The sequence below is a fragment of the Phoxinus phoxinus genome (assembly GCF_949152265.1).
Source record: "Phoxinus phoxinus genome assembly, chromosome: 1".
Taxonomy (NCBI): Eukaryota; Metazoa; Chordata; class Actinopteri; order Cypriniformes; family Leuciscidae; genus Phoxinus; species Phoxinus phoxinus.
The window spans coordinates 43,287,701-43,305,616 of record NC_136876.1 but is presented as its reverse complement, the minus strand read 5'-3'; the positions used below and the strand labels follow the sequence as shown (position 1 = coordinate 43,305,616).

Here is a 17,916-nt window from a genome sequence, read left to right as displayed (position 1 = left end):
CTCTGTACCGTGTAGTCGCTTGTGGGCGTTCCTAGTATTGTTGCTCTAATGTTATTGGTAGACTACCCGTCTGGCCATATCTATACTATAAAACACCATCACAAGTGATATACAACTATATCATTTTAATTTGACTAGGAATTAGGCTAAAGAGAAACAGTATGCTGTTGGGAGAGTGTTTTTATATTACCACAGCAGTGTTCAGTGGATTAAATTATTTACTAGATTACAGATCGATCAATCAACAAATTAAACTCACTCATACTGTCATGAATTACTAAAAAGTCATTCGAATTTGAGAAATAATACAGTTTCTTGTCTCTAATAGTCAACATAATGCAGGGGAAACTGTACAATGACCTGCAGCAGTGCTAAACTTGCATCATAAAATGACAATACTCGAACTATAAATGTATAAATGTATGAATTAAACTCACTGAGACTGTCGACAGTTTCTTTCCCATGCATCATTTTATTATATCCACGAATGTGGTTACAGTCAAATCATATAAAACAGTGAAATCGCACTCGAGACGGTGACGTGAGCTCCACTGAAAGTCTTCTTTCCTATTGGTTGTCGCTCGTGAAAATCGCATTCTCATTTGCATAAAGTTTACATTTTGAAACTTTTGCCGCGCGTCTCGCGTCGCTTGACACGCCCACATTCTGTCGCCAACGGTCACTGTCGCTCGTGTCGCAAGCGCTCCATTGAAATGAATAGGATTGTGTCACTTTGTCACTGGCGATGTGAACGGGGCTTTAGCATAAACACAACATTTTGCTTATTTGTTCGAGTTCTCGTTCTTGGTGTGAACAGGCCTTGGTTGTGTTGACTGAAGCAACCAACCTTGTCATGGAAAGCAGTGGTCTGGATGGAGAAGTTGCAGTGCTTGTCCACCAGGAAGCAGAAGCGCCTCTTCTCCTCCAGCAGAGCCTCTCGACAGCCGTCGGCGATGAACTTCTGCATGTCCATCTGACGGTGAGTGAGAGTCTCAAGATACTGCAGAGAACAAGGAGAACAAGGTTATTATCAGCTGTCCGATGAGCAGTGTGATCATGGCTTTCAAAAAAATAAAAAAAGAGACATTGTGAAGATTACATCACACTTTTTGGTGTGAGCATTATAAAGGAACAAAGTGAACAGTGAGATTGAATGTCAGGCGTTGTGATGGAAGCGAGTGCATTTATATCTCTTGTACAATGAATGATAATGGTTAGAGATCACAATATGGTCTCGGTTGTCAGCAATTATGACGTGATTTCCATGGGAAACTTTCTTAGAGGCATGACAACCAGATTGAAAGTTGAATGAGCGCAAGCGTGACTGCGGATGGTTTTCAGTGAATAAAGACTTAAATGTTGGCTTGTTCTTCACACAAACTAACTATGAGTGTGGTTTTCTTACGCCGCACATGTAAAGTGTGTCGCCTGTGGAAAGCTGTTCAGTGCAGGTGCATTCACTCATGAACACACACCCTCATGATGGCATAATGCAGGTGACGTAAGAGAGCATTCATCTCACAATGGGTTTCATCAGATGTCCACTCCTCAGAGATGACACCGAGATCGCTCACTGATGAATGAAAGCCACATCCCTCCCCTCCTCCAACTACACTGGTTGTCATAGGAAAAACTAAAATGAGATTTTGCTAGTCACTATGATTTTGCCTTCACTCATCTTTGAGCTTTCGGTCCATGTCGTGTCTTGCCTGTGTGTGTGTGTGTGTGTGTGTGTGTGTGTGTGTGTGTGTGTGTGTGTCTCTCTCTTTCTTAACCACTTCCTCTCCATAGAGCTACTTTTTGGGAATCATGTTTGGGCATCTCTCCCAAAATTATAAAGACATCTGAAGCATCTTGTGACTTTATTCTTTTAAAATGTAAATGTTGACTCCAATATGTAAAATTAAGAAAATTTGCAAATTAGGTACTGTAAATAGGAATATATTTGCATTTTCTATTAAGTGGGTAGACGCCACAGAAAATGTATATAAAAAATAATAAAAAAAGGGACATTAACAAATTACAAAAAAAGCACAAACTGTAATGTAAAATCAGGGCTCTACGCTAACTTTTTTCCCAAGGAGTACATGTGCTCCTAAATGAAAAAATTTAGGAGCACACAAAGAAATTTAGGAGCACAGTACAAAAAAGTTTTTTTTTTTTTTTTTTAATTCGTTTATTAAACAAATGAACAAATTTCATGCATATACTGTGTGTGCAAAATTGGTATATCAGATGCAAAGGATATCAGTTGTCCAGTTGCTTTTATATGTTGGCCGTCTGGAACGCTTGGAGTCATTTTTAACTTGGGCTGCACGAAATTGGAAAAAAATTACATTGCGATATTTTTTTCCCTAACGATAGGCTATATATTGCGATATTGAGAGCCATAACTCCAGGCTAAAGACAATAATTACCATTCCATGATATTAATAATTTCACTAATAAGCAAGCTTCATTACAAGTGACAAAAAAGGTCACTTAATATTTTATTCCAAAATTAGGACATTTCTGTAAACACAAAAGCAGAACACATTTTTAAATAAAACAGCAGTTTTACACCAACCCCCTGATTGGTTTACAACAATATAACTTAAAATAAATATATTTTTTATAAAACAACTTAAGCATTTTGGTTCACATTCTTTTAAGTCAACTTTTCTTAGCCAAAGTGCCAAAGTAAAACAGTGTTGGTGTTGGTCATCATAATCATATGAAATAAACAAAATGATATAAAACTTTAATATATTTTGTATTAAATCTTCTAAACAGATTAGAGAACATGTTTCTGTAAACAGAAAAGCCGAACACATTTAAACAGCAGCTTTACACCACACCTGTCAGCGTCGCCGCTCCATGCACATCAAGAGCTGAGGGGGCACCAAAAAAATAGCCTAATGAAAAATCAATAATTCTAATGCCGATATTATTTCAGTATTGAAATACAGACATCCCAAGTCTCCCGGAAGTTCCGGGAGTCTCCCGCATATTGATAGCGCCTGATGCCCGCGAATTAGTTAAAATCTCCGGAATCTAGAGCGAGCGCGCCCGCGAGACAGAGACTGTGCTCCAAACCGCGCAGCGCGTGCACGGCAGAGGGGGAGAGAGAGCAAGAGACCGCGCGCGTGCCTCATGAAGCGCATTTAATATCTCCCGCTGGTGCTACTGTACTGTGCTACTACCCTTCACATCGCATGTTCCGACGATGTGACTATCGCTCACTCGCACATCGCGATGTCGATGTTAAAATCGAATATCGTTCAGCCCTATCGCACACTGTGCTCGTAAATTATTTTTCAAGTTCGCACATAACTATTTTTAGGCGCAAATGCGAGTGAAACACTCGCACTGTAGAGCCCTGAAAATTATGTTTTATTCAGCAAGGACGCATTAAATTGATCAAAAGCGAAAATAATTATAAAGATTTTGAACTTTCAAAGAATCATGAAAAATAATTATCACAATAATATGAAGCAGCACAACGGTTTTCAACATTGATAATAATAAGAAATTATTCTTGATCGTTAAATCATCATATCTGAATGATTTCTGAGCGATCATGTGACATTGAAGATGCTGAAAATTCAGCTTTGATCACAGGAATAAATTACATTTTAATATACATTACAATAGAAAACAGTTATTTTAAATTAAAACATTAATATAGTGAAATATTATTACAATCGTATTTTTCATCAAATAAATGCAGCTTTGGTGAGTAGAAGAGACTTCTACTCACCAACCCAAAACTTTTCCACGGTAGTTCATATAAATAAATAGGTTTTTTTTTTTTTTGCTCTTAACCCTGAAAGACATTTTAGAGACACTGAATGAGTTGACCTAGTTTGAGAAAATGTTTGAATAATGTTTGAAGTGACCTGGTCCTGTATAAAAAGTAACTGACCTCAACTAAGTTGAGTAATATGACTAACTCAAGGCAAACTAGCTATTATGAAACATGATATAACATTTAGTATGAGCAAAAGGTCTTTGAAAGACACCAGATCAATGTTAAAATAGTGGGAGGCGGTGACATTTAACTACACAGATCAAATATTTTGAAATGTTTTGTGAAAGTTTGCAAGACGAAGCTGAAAATATAGTGGAAAGTCATAATGGTGTAATCAAAATGATCATTTATGTCTGTGATAACCTTCTTCATTCACTCACTCACTCGTCAGGTGACTCAAGGTCAAGTATTCTACACAAAACCGTAAACACCACAGTCCCAACTCACAGCCGGGGACCGTAATCTACACGCTACACCTGCCACGACATTTCCTGTCTGCATTAAACCTTTGGATCAATTGTTAATGAAGAGGAAGGTCCAGCCTTTTATTCTGTTGTTTTTTCAAGCACAGGTACTGCTATAAATGAATGAAAACAATAAAGGCTGGTGTTGCAGGAAGAGGCGGTGTGTGGGCAACCCCTCCTAATCGAGGGAAAGGCCTGAGGTCCTCACAGCGGATCTTAATCCACTTCCTCCTCTGTGCGCCAACATTTTCCAGTCAGTCTGAATCATGTCTGCTTAAACAGGCCACCACCACCCACAAATAAACCATACACTAGACCGCAGGGCAGGGCAGGAATGGTCAGATAGTTGTCCCGACAATCAACTAGCCTTGATTTTTCTTAGCTTTAGCTGTTTTTAATGGAAGTTCTTTAAATCAAATTGAATTAGAGAAGCACTAAGAAAAATAGCTGACTAAGGCATTGCAGTATAGATCATGTAAACAAATGGTCGGGTCAGAGGTCACTCCACCGCCAGAACTAGACTCGCGTACGCCCATTACCGGAAGTCAGTGATTATAGTTTATAAAGTTATAAATATAGATATTTTTCTTACAAAAACGCATCGCTTCGCTTCAGAAGGCCTTTATTAACCCCCTGGAGTTGTATGGGTTACTTTTATGATTGATGGATGTGCTTTTTTGAGCTCAGGTACCATTGACTTTCATTATAAAGCTTTGATATAACTTTGTGTTTGGCTGAAAGTAGTAAGTAATCTTCACCTAGGTTGGCTTGAGGGTGAGTAAATTACGGGATTATTTTTTTATTTTTTTCGGGTGCACTAACCCTTTAAGACTTTTAAAAGACCCATGGGAAAGGCCTATTCACACTGCACAGACAGAATTACACAGAAGTACACAGTGTTTCCTAAAGACAAACTAGTTGACAAGTCCATTTTAAAAATATATATAGCTCTGAGTGTGAAGTGGGCAGGTTTAAAAACACACTGAGGACACATGAGGGTCTTTCCCTTACATATGTGCATTGTGCGTCTGGCTATAGTGCACACACACAAACACACAACAGTCTGGTCAGCTCAGATAACAGCTGCATTTTCAGCAACATTACAGACCAACACACACAAACAGAGTTAAAAGCACCAGCGTATCTGTCCGAGCGAACACGTCCCGGAGAGCGGTGATGGATCCGTGGGAGATGGACAGGGGCGTAAGTGTGCCATTTGTCTTGTTTATCATCACAGACCCGTGATAAAGTCGGTTGCTATGGACACCTTCATTCTCCCCCCGTGGAGGAAGGTAAAAGAAACAGAGGACATGCCACACACGGCGGAGAAGACATGAAAAACACACCGTTCCTGCCTAAACGGGCAAACCTCGAAAAGACAGATGCACCCGGATCACCACAGATCTTTTCCAAAACCCAGTGAGCGGCCTTTATAACCATCATGAAGCTGATCTGAACAACAAGACGCCACACAAATGCCTCACAACTGATTCATACACAGTCTGACATTAGTATGCTGATATATGAACAATATGATGCTCTAATAGGCAACAAACTACATAGTCAACATACAAACATTAGCCTAGTCTGTTCAAAAAATTTTTTTTTTATTAATAATACTTTTATAGGCTTCTTACTCTTTTTCAGAGATAATTTTCAAGGACATTTGGTAATCAAAGAGTTGATGAAGAAAACAATAAAGTACAATGGAAGTCAGTGGCTACCATCAACTGCATGGTTACCAACATTCTTCAAAATATCTTCGTTTGTGTTCAACAGAAAAAAGAAACTCATACATTTTGATGACAAAATGTTAATTTTACGGTGCACTATCCCCTTTAAAAACGTAGTTTAAGCTTTAATTTAGTTTTAATTTACTATATTATATTTACAGATACATTTTAAATTACTGCCAGTAGGTGGTAGCGCATATAACAGTCTTAACGAGTGAGTCAGTGGAGTTATACGAACTAAGCAATTAACGGTCTGTATGAACGGATCATTGAATCACTTTCTTAAACGATTCGTTCAAAAACGCAAAAACGAAACCTCACTGTGCGTTTGCTAAGACACATTCTGCTCCGGCCTTGTTTTTGTATGTGAAACGGACAATAATTAGCCTAAAAATATGAATAATTTTGCTGCAGAAATTCAATATCACATTTGCAATCATGCTTTTATTTAGTTTATACAAGTAGCCTACTATAACTACGGTACCGTAGATGATGAATATAGCACCCCTAATATAGGACTGAGCTAAAGTCTTTGCCTAGGCTTCTGTTTAGCACACTAGTCTGAATGAATCGCTGAACGTGTGATTTTCAACTTCCAATATGTGACCCTGGACCACAAAACCAGTCACGAGTCGCACGGGTATATTTGTGGCAATAGCCAACAATACATTGTATGGGTCAAAATGATTGATTTTTCTTTTATGCCAGTTATCATTAGGATATTAGTAAAGATCATGTTCCATGAAGATATTTTGTAAATTTCCTACCGTAAATATATAAAACATTTATTTTTGTGAGTGAATGCAGCACAATCGCGAATATAAATGTTCAACTTTACAGGAGATTTTCTCAATGTTTCGATTTTTTGCGGCCTCAGATTCCAGATTTTCAATAGTTGTATCTCGGCCAAATATTGTCCTATCCTAACAAACCACACATCAATGGAAAGCTTATTTACTCAGCCTCCAGATTATGTATAAATCTCAATTTCAGAAAATTGACCCATGTGACTGGTTTTGTGGTCCAGGGTCACATATCGTCTCTGTCGTCGAGGTCAGGAGAGGCCGATTACGAGGAACATGGGAGCGGTAAAATGTCAGGATGACGATGATGTGCTGTCTGGAACAACCAAAGGGAAAGAGGCATGTCTCTTATCACAGACACATCCATCCATCATCGGCGGGTCAGAGAGAGAGAGAGAGAGAGAGAGAGCGAGAGAGAGCGAGAGAGAGAGAGAGAGAGAGAGAGAGAGAGAGAGAGAGAGAGAGAGAGAGAGAGAGAGAGAGAGAGAGAAGCGAGAGAGAGAGAGAGAGAGAGAGAGAGAGAGAGAGAGAGAGAGAGAGCGAGAGAGAGCGAGAGAGAGAGAGCGAGAGAGAGAGAGAGAGAGAGAGAGAGAGAGAGAGAGAGAGAGAATTCCTCGGTGAGGTGAGACATTAGCCATCAGGGTGCGGACACACAGAGCAAAAGAAATTAATTTCTGCAGGCTACCCTGATGAACAGACTGCGCAGAAAGGCAGATGAAGAGGCGGACGAATAAACGCGCCTGCCGTTTACAGAACAGAAGATTAGGGTCAGATTTCACGTACAGCTGTTTTGCTAGTGGACTTTATTCATATCCACCTCTACGGTCAGAGAGTTTATGGAGGGTGGTTGTGTTTGTTAACCCTCGTTCAAGATAAGCAACGACAACGGCTCCTTCATGAACATGTTGCATATGAACACACGTCTGCATCTGATAATGCGGCAGGGTGTGGGTTTGCAGCATGCTGCTATAATTAAGATATATCTATAAAATTGACAGCTCCAGTCCTGTCTGCTGATTGGTCAGTTCAGCATTCCTGATAGGGCTGACACCACACCGAGATTTTATGATATAGAAATATGAACTAATAATAACTAAGTCAGTACTTCAATGCTACTATTGCTACATGGAGTTTTTCCATGCAACCATTCAATTATTATTTTTTTTTGGTGATTTTTGTCTTTATTGTGATAGGATAGTATAGAGTGAATAGGAAGCGAGGTGAGAGAGAGATGAGGGACGGGATCGGGAAAGGTCCATGAGCCGGGATTCGAACTCGGGTCGCCTGAAGCGCAACGGCGCTATATGTCGGCACGCTGACCACGAGGCTATCGGTGCTGACACAACCATTCAATTCTGAACAAAACTACTATTTTGAGCATTAAGTGGCATATGACAACATAATAGACAGACGTAGATACACCAGTGTTTCCAGAGTTGTCAGGTGTGCTGTGGAAACTGATAAAATCCCAAAAATTAAGTAAAAATAAATGCTCCAAAACAAATAAGACTATATCATTGGTGTTGAGCCGAAACCTTGCATCTCTACATTTCGTCATTTTTGTTTAATAAAACGAATGCTATTGGTCACGCTTTATGTCTGTTTTTACAAATATATAACCAATAAACAGCATTTAAAAGACCTTGTAACTCCATTGGCTCCTCAAACTGTCAATCAAATCTCATAACTCCACCCGCCTCTATCGTGACTGAAGTGCAGCACACAGTTTGGAGATCTCCGCTTGTTTGCAAGGCAAGGGTAAACAAAGAACTGATATTTGAGGAAGTACAGCGTTTTCTTTACTCAAGAAACAATATGTCAATAAAAGCTAAAGCTTTTTGTATTTGCAGAGCGGAGAATAGTCTTAGTTGTTTAAAAAAAAAATCTCATAATCAAAATCTCATGATACAAAAGATGAAGCACAGGATTTTTTTTAACACCAGACTGAGTGCCCATGCAGCGACAATAAACTTCATATCCTGTAAGTTGATGAAAACGTAATGTGCACCGATTGCCTCAGTTCCAGTGAGAGACAAAATATCTCAAAATATCATTCGCTGGTCAAGAACCTTGTTACTCCATTTGAGCTTGATTTTCAGAAAATGTTGATATTATAACAACACATAAAAAGTGTCTGACCATATATAAAGCCACAATACCAAGTTTGACGGAGTGTTTAATATATATATATATATATTTTAATACGAGGTTTCCGCCCGACGGGGACGATATGTAAATTTGTTGCTTTATCATCCCCAACATCATAGCTACCTGTATGACCTTATTTTGTTCCTACCTGACTTAAGTTTCACATTAAATGTGAGTACTACTTTGAATAAAATATGCAAAGCAATGCAGCAATTTTGTTTTATATGTTTATATAGAGGTGTGCAGTTGGATTTTTTTGCTTATCAAAACAGTGCCATGGCAAAAACAACAAAAAAGTTGTGAAACACTGTTTTTTAATACTGTGAAACCTAAGGCTGCATGATTTGGGGAAAATATATAATTGTGATTAGAATCTGATAAAACTGCAACTGTGATTTAATAAAAAAAAAAATTCTGGTTTGATGTGCCTGTTTGTAGGGCTGCAGAATTTGGCCAAAATTTAATAATAATTTGGGCTGTTAAACGATTAATTGCATCCAAAATAAAAGTTTGTGTTTACATAATAAATGTGTGTGTACTGTGTATAAATAAATAAATATATATATACATATACATATATATATAATATATATATATAAAATATATATATAATATATATGTACATATATATATATAATATATATATATATATAAAATATATATATATCAATACACACACGTTCATATACACATTTAAGAAATTGTTTTTATTTATATATAAAATATTTATAATTCATATATAATAGAAATGATATATAAATCTATATACAGTATATACATGAAAATATTTCTTAAATATATACAAGCATGTGTGTGTATTTATATATATAAAATAATTATACACAGTTCACACACATTTATTATGTAAACACAAACTTTTATTTTGGATGCGATTAATCGCGATTAATCGTTTAACTGCCCTAATAATACTAATAATTTTATTTTACATTTTACAACTGTACAATTATAATAGTAATATTTATAGCTGTCATAATGACTTTCTGGTTACCTGTTTACGTTAACTAACCAACTGTGTTTAAAACAATACTTCTCTAGACGGGCAGTTTGACCATGAAGAGCGTTTGACCATTCATGCGCAACCACATTTTTGCAGGGAGCGAAAGCTCCTCATGAAGTGTGTTCATGTGCATGCAAGCACTCAAAACAAGCCTCCTGCCAGTCAGACATTGTGTGGGCACCGATTTGAAACAGAAGCAGAAATACTTGTATCTTTACATCTTTTGACATACTTGTTCCAGCCATTCAAATAAATGCATAACACGGCAACAGTTGCGCCGTCAAAAACCTGTTCAGCAGTTACTGTGCAGCATTCGCAGAGACCAACTATTAACCTTAGTTCACATGTTAGGGACTAGATCAGGGGTATTCAATTAAACTTTCAAGAGCTCCAGTCTCTAGATTTCCTTCCCAGCGGAGGTCCGGACCAGTTTTTTGGAATAGGAATATATATATATTTCCATCTTGGCAACAGAAATACTTTGTAAAACAAACAAATGAAAAAAAAAAATCCTAAACAGTCAAAATAGTCATAAAAGACTATTCAAAGCAGTGGCGAGATTTAAAAATAATAATAATTTCATTAGTTGAGCCCAATCCGATATGAATATTAAAAAGGTAAGACCAGATGTTTTATCAGGCTATTATTAATTTTACATTAAGATAACCAAATATGGGAGAAAGCCATGTGACTGATAAAATATACTGTATAGGGGTTCATGGTTATTATGAAATGCAATTAACATGCTAATTAATAGGCCTAATACAAAACCGTTTCTCTTCTCATATGATGTGTTGTGATATATGTGTTATATGGCCTTATTTCAGTGACTTAAATTTTTTGTTGTTTTAAAACCACGCATAAACGTTATTTTCGGTCTTAAAGTGAGAGCAGTCTAATATTCCTGCTGTTGTCTGTTATTAATATTAATATATAAAAAAAAACACCAGTCATCTACTATATTCGAGAGAAAAGAAGATAGTGAGGACAGCAGTCCGGAGGAAAGTGATGCCGGCAGCATGCAGGATAAGTGTGAGTGTGAGTAAAGTGTGAGTACCAAGCAGCATCTCCAGGTGCTCCCTTGAAAACCAGACCAAAACAAGTTATGTGCACCCCTGTTTTTAATGAACGTTACATTTTTTGGGAATAAATGCTTCATTATAACAAACTTGAAACCATTTGTTTGTTTTATTCAAATTTCAATCATCAAATTTCAATAATCAAAAGCATGTCAATCAATTTAATAACTAATTATGGGTTAGATTAACAACTTATTTATATTATTAATGATTTATTACAATTTTAAAGACTACTATGAAGTCCTATGAAAGTTTTGTCAGAAATAATTATCTGTCGATTTGAAAAATAAAACCAAACGTGCGTGTATATAGTAACGTGTATATACAGTAAGGCTGTAAACGATTAATCGAATCCAAAATAAAAGTTTGTGTTTACATAATATATGTGTGTGTATTGTGTTTGTGTTTAATAATTTTGTATATATAAATACACACACATGCATGTATATATTTGAGAAATATTTGCATTTATATACTGCATATATATGTTTATATGATTTATTTTGTGGATTCGATTAATCGCGATTAATCGTTTACAGCCCTAATATACGGGTTATTAAAAAACACACATACCTCGTTCTCTTTACTCTCATACTTCGAAGCGTTCTTTCCTTGGCTTTTCCTCCTGAGTTTCTTCAGGTCCGACTGCGATCTCTCCAGCGAGTCCTGCTTCATCTTGTGTTCGGTCTGATATCTCTTAAACGTGGCCTGTGGGGCAGACAGTATTCGATCAGTGTCACTCAGGGACAGGGAGACGTGTCCACACACGCATGGTGTGTCAGCGCAAAGATGAGTTTGATTGACTTCTGCTCTAGATGCAGACAGGAAACAAATAGTGTGACATGAGCCTGTCTGATTTTCATTCCCATCTCTAAAGACGACATTTCCCAAGCGTCTGCAGATGATCATACGTGGACACCAGGACTGGGAATGTGACAAAAGCGTGACAGTAGCCGTGATGAAAATAATCAAGCTTTTCCTGTTACCAGCTATGTTTTACAACTACCAGCATTGTAGCATGACATGTTTTTAGGTCACATTGTATTGCACATATAGCATTACAACACAGAATGCAGAGGCGATAGTAAAATGCAAACATGCGTTCACCTCTGCCTCTCTAGCACTGGTAAGTCCAATTCGTGTAAGCAAACTAGGCCAGAAGAAAATGTGCAATTTACATATTAAGAGTTTCTCAAAGACCCTGCATCACCTTCTCATCACAATCTTTGTTGTTAAAAAACTTTAATACAGTTGTTTACTACTAGGTTTTCAATTTAGTTTGTATAAATTAGAGTGTTTTCAGCATCAACCAGTTGTATTTTGCACAAAATGTTTAAGTTTGATGAGGTCAAGGCAACTGACACTGTTTTTGTGGCACTTGCTGTAAAAACTGCTCTGATTAAAAAAAAATAAAAGAAATGGTATTTTCCCTTTCAGTAGCGCTCTGACAGTTACTTTCAATCTAAAAACAGCTACTTTCAAGCACTGTGTGAGCCTTCAGGACATTTTAGTTTTTTTGTTAGTAGAAAACTTTTCATAACCATCAGTTTTAACTATATATTCATGTTTGTCATATGTGTGCTTTTAAATGTAGTTTAATGTATTAGCTGCATTTAGTGTAAATACACTACTGTTCAATTGTTCAGGGTCGTCCATGAGGGGCTGCCGCTTTTACTTTCATTTATTTTATTATTATAGTGTTTTGAACGCCTCCTCCTTCCCTGAACAACAAACCTCAATATAATTATGTTGAAAACATTTGTGCTGCTTTATATTTTTGTGGAAACTGTCTTTACTGTTACTTTTGATCAATTGAAGGCACTTGATGAATAAAAGTATACATTTCTTTAAAAAAAACACTTTTGAACAGGAGTGAAAATCTGTTCAAATCCAAAAACTGTTGTTGACCTTTACCCTTAACATACTTTCAATGTAGTTACTTTTTGTTAATATTTCAAGTAGCTTCCCTATCAATGATTAATATGGCAGCTCACCGTCATGTATTTCACATCCATGTCGGTCTTCCTCTCCAACTCTGAAATAACCTCCCGATGAAACCGTCTGAACTGTAGAGAAAGATATGAATAATGAATGATAATTATTGGGTGTGAAAGTGTGCTGGCGAGATGCCTACATTGCGGGCACACACACACACACACACACACACACACACACACACACACACACACACACACACACACACAAAACTAGGGGTGTGCGATATTGACAAAAAATGATATCTCAATATTTTCTGGGATTTTTTTGATAACGAGAATTAGACGATATGTTGCTGAGTGTGTTTATTGTGCTGGTAACTTGGCAGGTTTAGGACTGACTCCTAAAGTTTTTGATATTCTTCATATGTGGTCAGTTCGTAGCAATGACTGAAATAAAATTTTCAAATAATATTCCTACCTAATTAAATGTAGCCTATGCACCATTTATTATGTTAAATTATTACAATTAATCAAAAAATACCTGATCAAATGAAACCAGTATCAACAAAATCCATCTTTGCAATCCAGAGGAAACACAGAAGCTGCATCTGAGTGGCATTTAGATGCATTTACACTGTTTAATGCAGATCAGAGGGACATGAAGGATTTTAACCTGCAGTTACAAATGCATAAATAATGTTTTGATGTTTTAAACATAAAACGTTGATGTACGAAATGATTTTAAAATTGTAAAGATACTTTAAATATGAAACTAAAACCACCAGTAGGTGGCGACACGTCTCTGTTAATGAGCGAATCATTGAGTCAATAATTAAACCGATTCGTTCAAATTGCTGATCATTTCAGGGACGAACCATTTGACCTTCTTATTGAGAATGAGTCATTGAATCCTTCATTTAACAGATTCATTCAAATGGACGGATTCATTTAGTAACGAAATAGAGCAAAATAGGCAATATTGTGTCTAAAATGTAAGTCTCTTAATATGAATTTGCAATTGTGCTGATATTTGGGGGAAAATAGGCACTCTGTGTGATTTCTTAAAGTCCCTCTGTGGTGAAAATCAAGTTTTTAAATGTTGTTTATACGTCTATGTGCTGTTTTTAATAAGCTTTAAGTATTTTGAGTATTTTCTCCTTAAAACGGCAGTGAACCAAAGACAGTCTCAAAAACACGGTTTGAAGTCGCTGGTGTTTCTGACATCACAAACTACCTTGTAACCAATCAGATCAACGTGTGATCATCAACGAGTGGATCTCTGAGCTGGTGTGAGTGAGTGGAGGCGGGGCTCATTTGCATATTCATAGAACCATGTATACTAAATGAGGCAAGGGTGTAAAGTTACATTCAAGCTATTTTAAGACATGAAGAAATTTTGGTGATCAAAGATGAGTTTTTAAGGATGAAATGATTGACTACAGGGGTTATCATATGATATAAATATAGCCTAAAAGACAAATACAGGGGCATTTTAACTGCATTTTAATAGAGTAAATCACGCAGTGAGAGTGTGCACTGTAAATGTGCACATGCAGATTAACCTAAATCGAAAAGGCAAGATCAGGCAGTGTGTGCGTGGAGTCTAGGAGTGTTTTTGCAAAGTGCAAAGGGACATACTCAATAATGTCAGACTGCACATTGTAAAAACAACAATTATACATAAGACGATATACATCCCACACCCCTAACACACACACACACACACACACACACACACACACACACACACACACACACACACACACACACACACACACACACACACACACACACACACACACACACACACACACACACACACACACACACACACACACACACACACACACACACACACACACACACACACACACACGGCTACTGGGTGAGTCGGCAGGCAGTTTACTGTTGTTGTATAAGCTAAAGTGCTTACAGAGGAGATGAGTCACAGACAAACAGAGGGATACCCACACACACACACACACACACACACACTAACACATCAACCTAATGAAGGAGGGCGAGAGCGCTTGCATCAACATCATCATCATGGCTGCAAGTGCGCCCACCCACCCCCCTCGCTCCTTTCTGCTCCACTAATCTGTTTTTACCCCGCTTTAAAAACACAATCCCACACTCACACACTTGCCCACACTTCCTGACACTGACACGTCTTCATTAATGCATGTCTTCATTCAGAAAAAGGCTTCATTTGTTACGAGAGGAAACACTGTTGTGTTTTAGACGCGTCTGCCCTACATTACAGACATTCTCCTTTCATCATCGCATTCTTCTCCAGGAGTATTTTTAGGTTCTGCTTACTGTGTGTAACTGATAGTATCCTGTAGATCTGACCTGTAAATGCCATGAGTAAAGCTGCAACTAACGATTATTGTTCAATCGATTTATCCTTTGATTATTATCCTGATTTATCTGTATTTTGCAGATTAATTAATTATTGTATTATTATTCGATTATTCTATAGATTAATCTGTAGCTTTTTTTTATTTTCCAGATCAATATTTATCTAACAATTTTTTAATAGTTTTAATTGTGATTAATCAACTAATCTATCAATATATTTTTATTATTAATAATTATGTGTGTGTATAATAGCTAGCCTAGATAATAATAGCTTTGTATGACTACTTTTTTTAAGTTTATTGTCAATAAAAAAATCTGTTAAATCTGATTCTGCTGCATAGAACTGAATGAAAAATAATATATCGATATTAATATATTGATATTATTTTAATATAAGCCTATTTCTGTCCAATTTTTGTGTTACTTGAAATAAAAATGTGGCTATTTTATTTTATTGGCTTGAATTTTTTTTAATTCATATTCATTAAATTATTGAATTTAATTTAAATAATAATACAATTATATTAAAAAAACTCATTTAAAATAACAAAATTAAATATATTTATTTTTTTTAAGTAATTTTCGGTCAAAACAAATAACACTGTTAAATCTGATTCGGCTACATAGAACTGAATGAAGAATAATATATTGATATTTTATTTTATTTTTATATATTTTCTGTCCAATTTTGGTGTGTTACTTTAAATAAATAAAAATAGTGTGGTTATTTTATTTTATTGGTTTGTATTTTAAAAAAAATTCAGATTCAATATTTTTTTTAAATCGACATTGGTTACATTATATCCCCCTAATAACAAGAAATACCTCATGAAGCACATCTGTCAGGCTCACAACCATCAGTGTTGGCCGATAAAAGTAATTATCTGTGCAACTGGACACATTAATATAAAAGCAGCCAATAATCAGAGCCCTGTCAATCAAAATGGGACAGAAAAGGGCATCAGACGCTTGAAATCTCAAGAAGGGAAGAAAATGTCTCTATCTTGGGTGAATATGACAGCGGATTTGTAATTCGAAGCATGGAAAACAAAGCATATTCAAATTTTGAATAAATGATACACAAAGCAGCAATGCAACAATATCAGAACGCACCCGTCCCGTTATAATCACTGAAGCTGTCACTGCAGATTAAGTTTCACACAGCAGTTTGAGTCCTGTGGTTCCCAGACTTCTGGACTCTCACGAATGCCCCCGGTAAAACCAGTCAAGCTGACTACACTAGACAGTCTATAATGGGTTTAGTTTTGTCACATCACTTGCAGTAAGCAGTGCACTGAACGCATTTGTGGTTTACATTTGTCATGAATATTTCAGCTGGTTTTATACATTATTGAGAATCGGAGTTATAAATCACTTTAAGTGAGCTAAATAAAAGATGTAATGTTATAGAGAATAGCACTACTATGTAGCAAAAACCCATGCTACGGTAAGTTTTGTCTTCCAGGTCACCTACTGTCATGACAGAGCAACCGTTTGATAAGAATCTCACTAAGAAAGGTAGATCATGTTCAGAGCCGCTGCTTGAATTAACATCCGAGACAATGACGCTTTTATCTTGCATTTGCAACCTTTTTAAAACCTGAAAGCTTCAGTGCGCATTCATTGTTATTTGATGGAAAAGAACGACCAGCACATCATTCAAAATGTCTCCTTGTGTTTTACATGGAAGAAGGTCTTGAATGACATGATGGTTAGTAAATGACATTTCAATAATTTAAACTTGAATGTAACCCTAATTGAGATGCTCTTTCAACCCTCATTGTGTTTGTGCCAGAAAAACAAAACAAAAAACAGTGGTGATTAGCCTAAATTATAAACTATTTCCTTTAATTATAACAGTCATTCAACAAAGTGGGCCCTATTACAAGGGCCTCAACTAAGACTTGTGTTCTTATATCTGAATAAAAGCCTAAATTAAATCTGATCATCACATAAATGTGACAATTTCTCTTCAGAAGACTTGGATTAGACCACTCAATACAGATTTCAAATTTTGGTTTCGTGGACTTGGTTGGACGGATGGTTGGGAACGGCATGAAGGAGAGAGTAATTGATGACAATTTAATTTTTGGATGAACTAACACTTTAAGGGCCACTAATTGAGCAAACAGCTTTGATCCGTCATTACTACAATTAGCTTGAATAATCTGGGTAAATGTGTAAGCTAGATTTGTGCCTATTTTTTCACATCTTCATGGACACCACAATGATTTCCTTCGTGTGGTAATATTTTTCCTTGTAATTATGTATGGTTTGCAAAAATATGAACGGCTGCGTCTGTGTAGATGAGAGAAGCAAAGTGTATGCGCGTTGTGCACACGCTACATTATGGGCAAGCATGCGCCCGTAAAATAGCATCTGAATAACGCGCCACTGTCTTTAAACAAGGTTTTTCCTGGTCTGTGGCGGAATTGTTTTCTGAAACCGCAAAATAGCACCAGGGAACGTTTGCGCCGAAACACGCCTCCTCTTTTTGCTTTTTCAAGTGAAAGTTCATTCCCTAATTTACCGACGTGTGTCTGTGGAGGGAAAAGTCCACTGTGCGTCGGGTGCAAAATA

General features: G+C 36.7%; 1 protein-coding gene across 1 annotated transcript in view; it reads right to left on the bottom strand.

The window, feature by feature from the left end:
• baiap2l1b (BAR/IMD domain containing adaptor protein 2 like 1b) overlaps positions 1-17,916 on the bottom strand; it is an 84,059-nt gene that overhangs the window by 36,751 nt on the left and 29,392 nt on the right. Inside the window, exons 5-7 of the mRNA XM_079621641.1 lie at positions 13,030-13,101; positions 11,609-11,743; positions 848-1,000 (exon numbers count right to left, since the gene is read on the bottom strand). Of these exons, the coding sequence (XP_079477767.1) occupies positions 848-1,000; positions 11,609-11,743; positions 13,030-13,101 (360 nt within the window). The remainder of the gene's footprint in view (positions 1-847; positions 1,001-11,608; positions 11,744-13,029; positions 13,102-17,916) is intronic.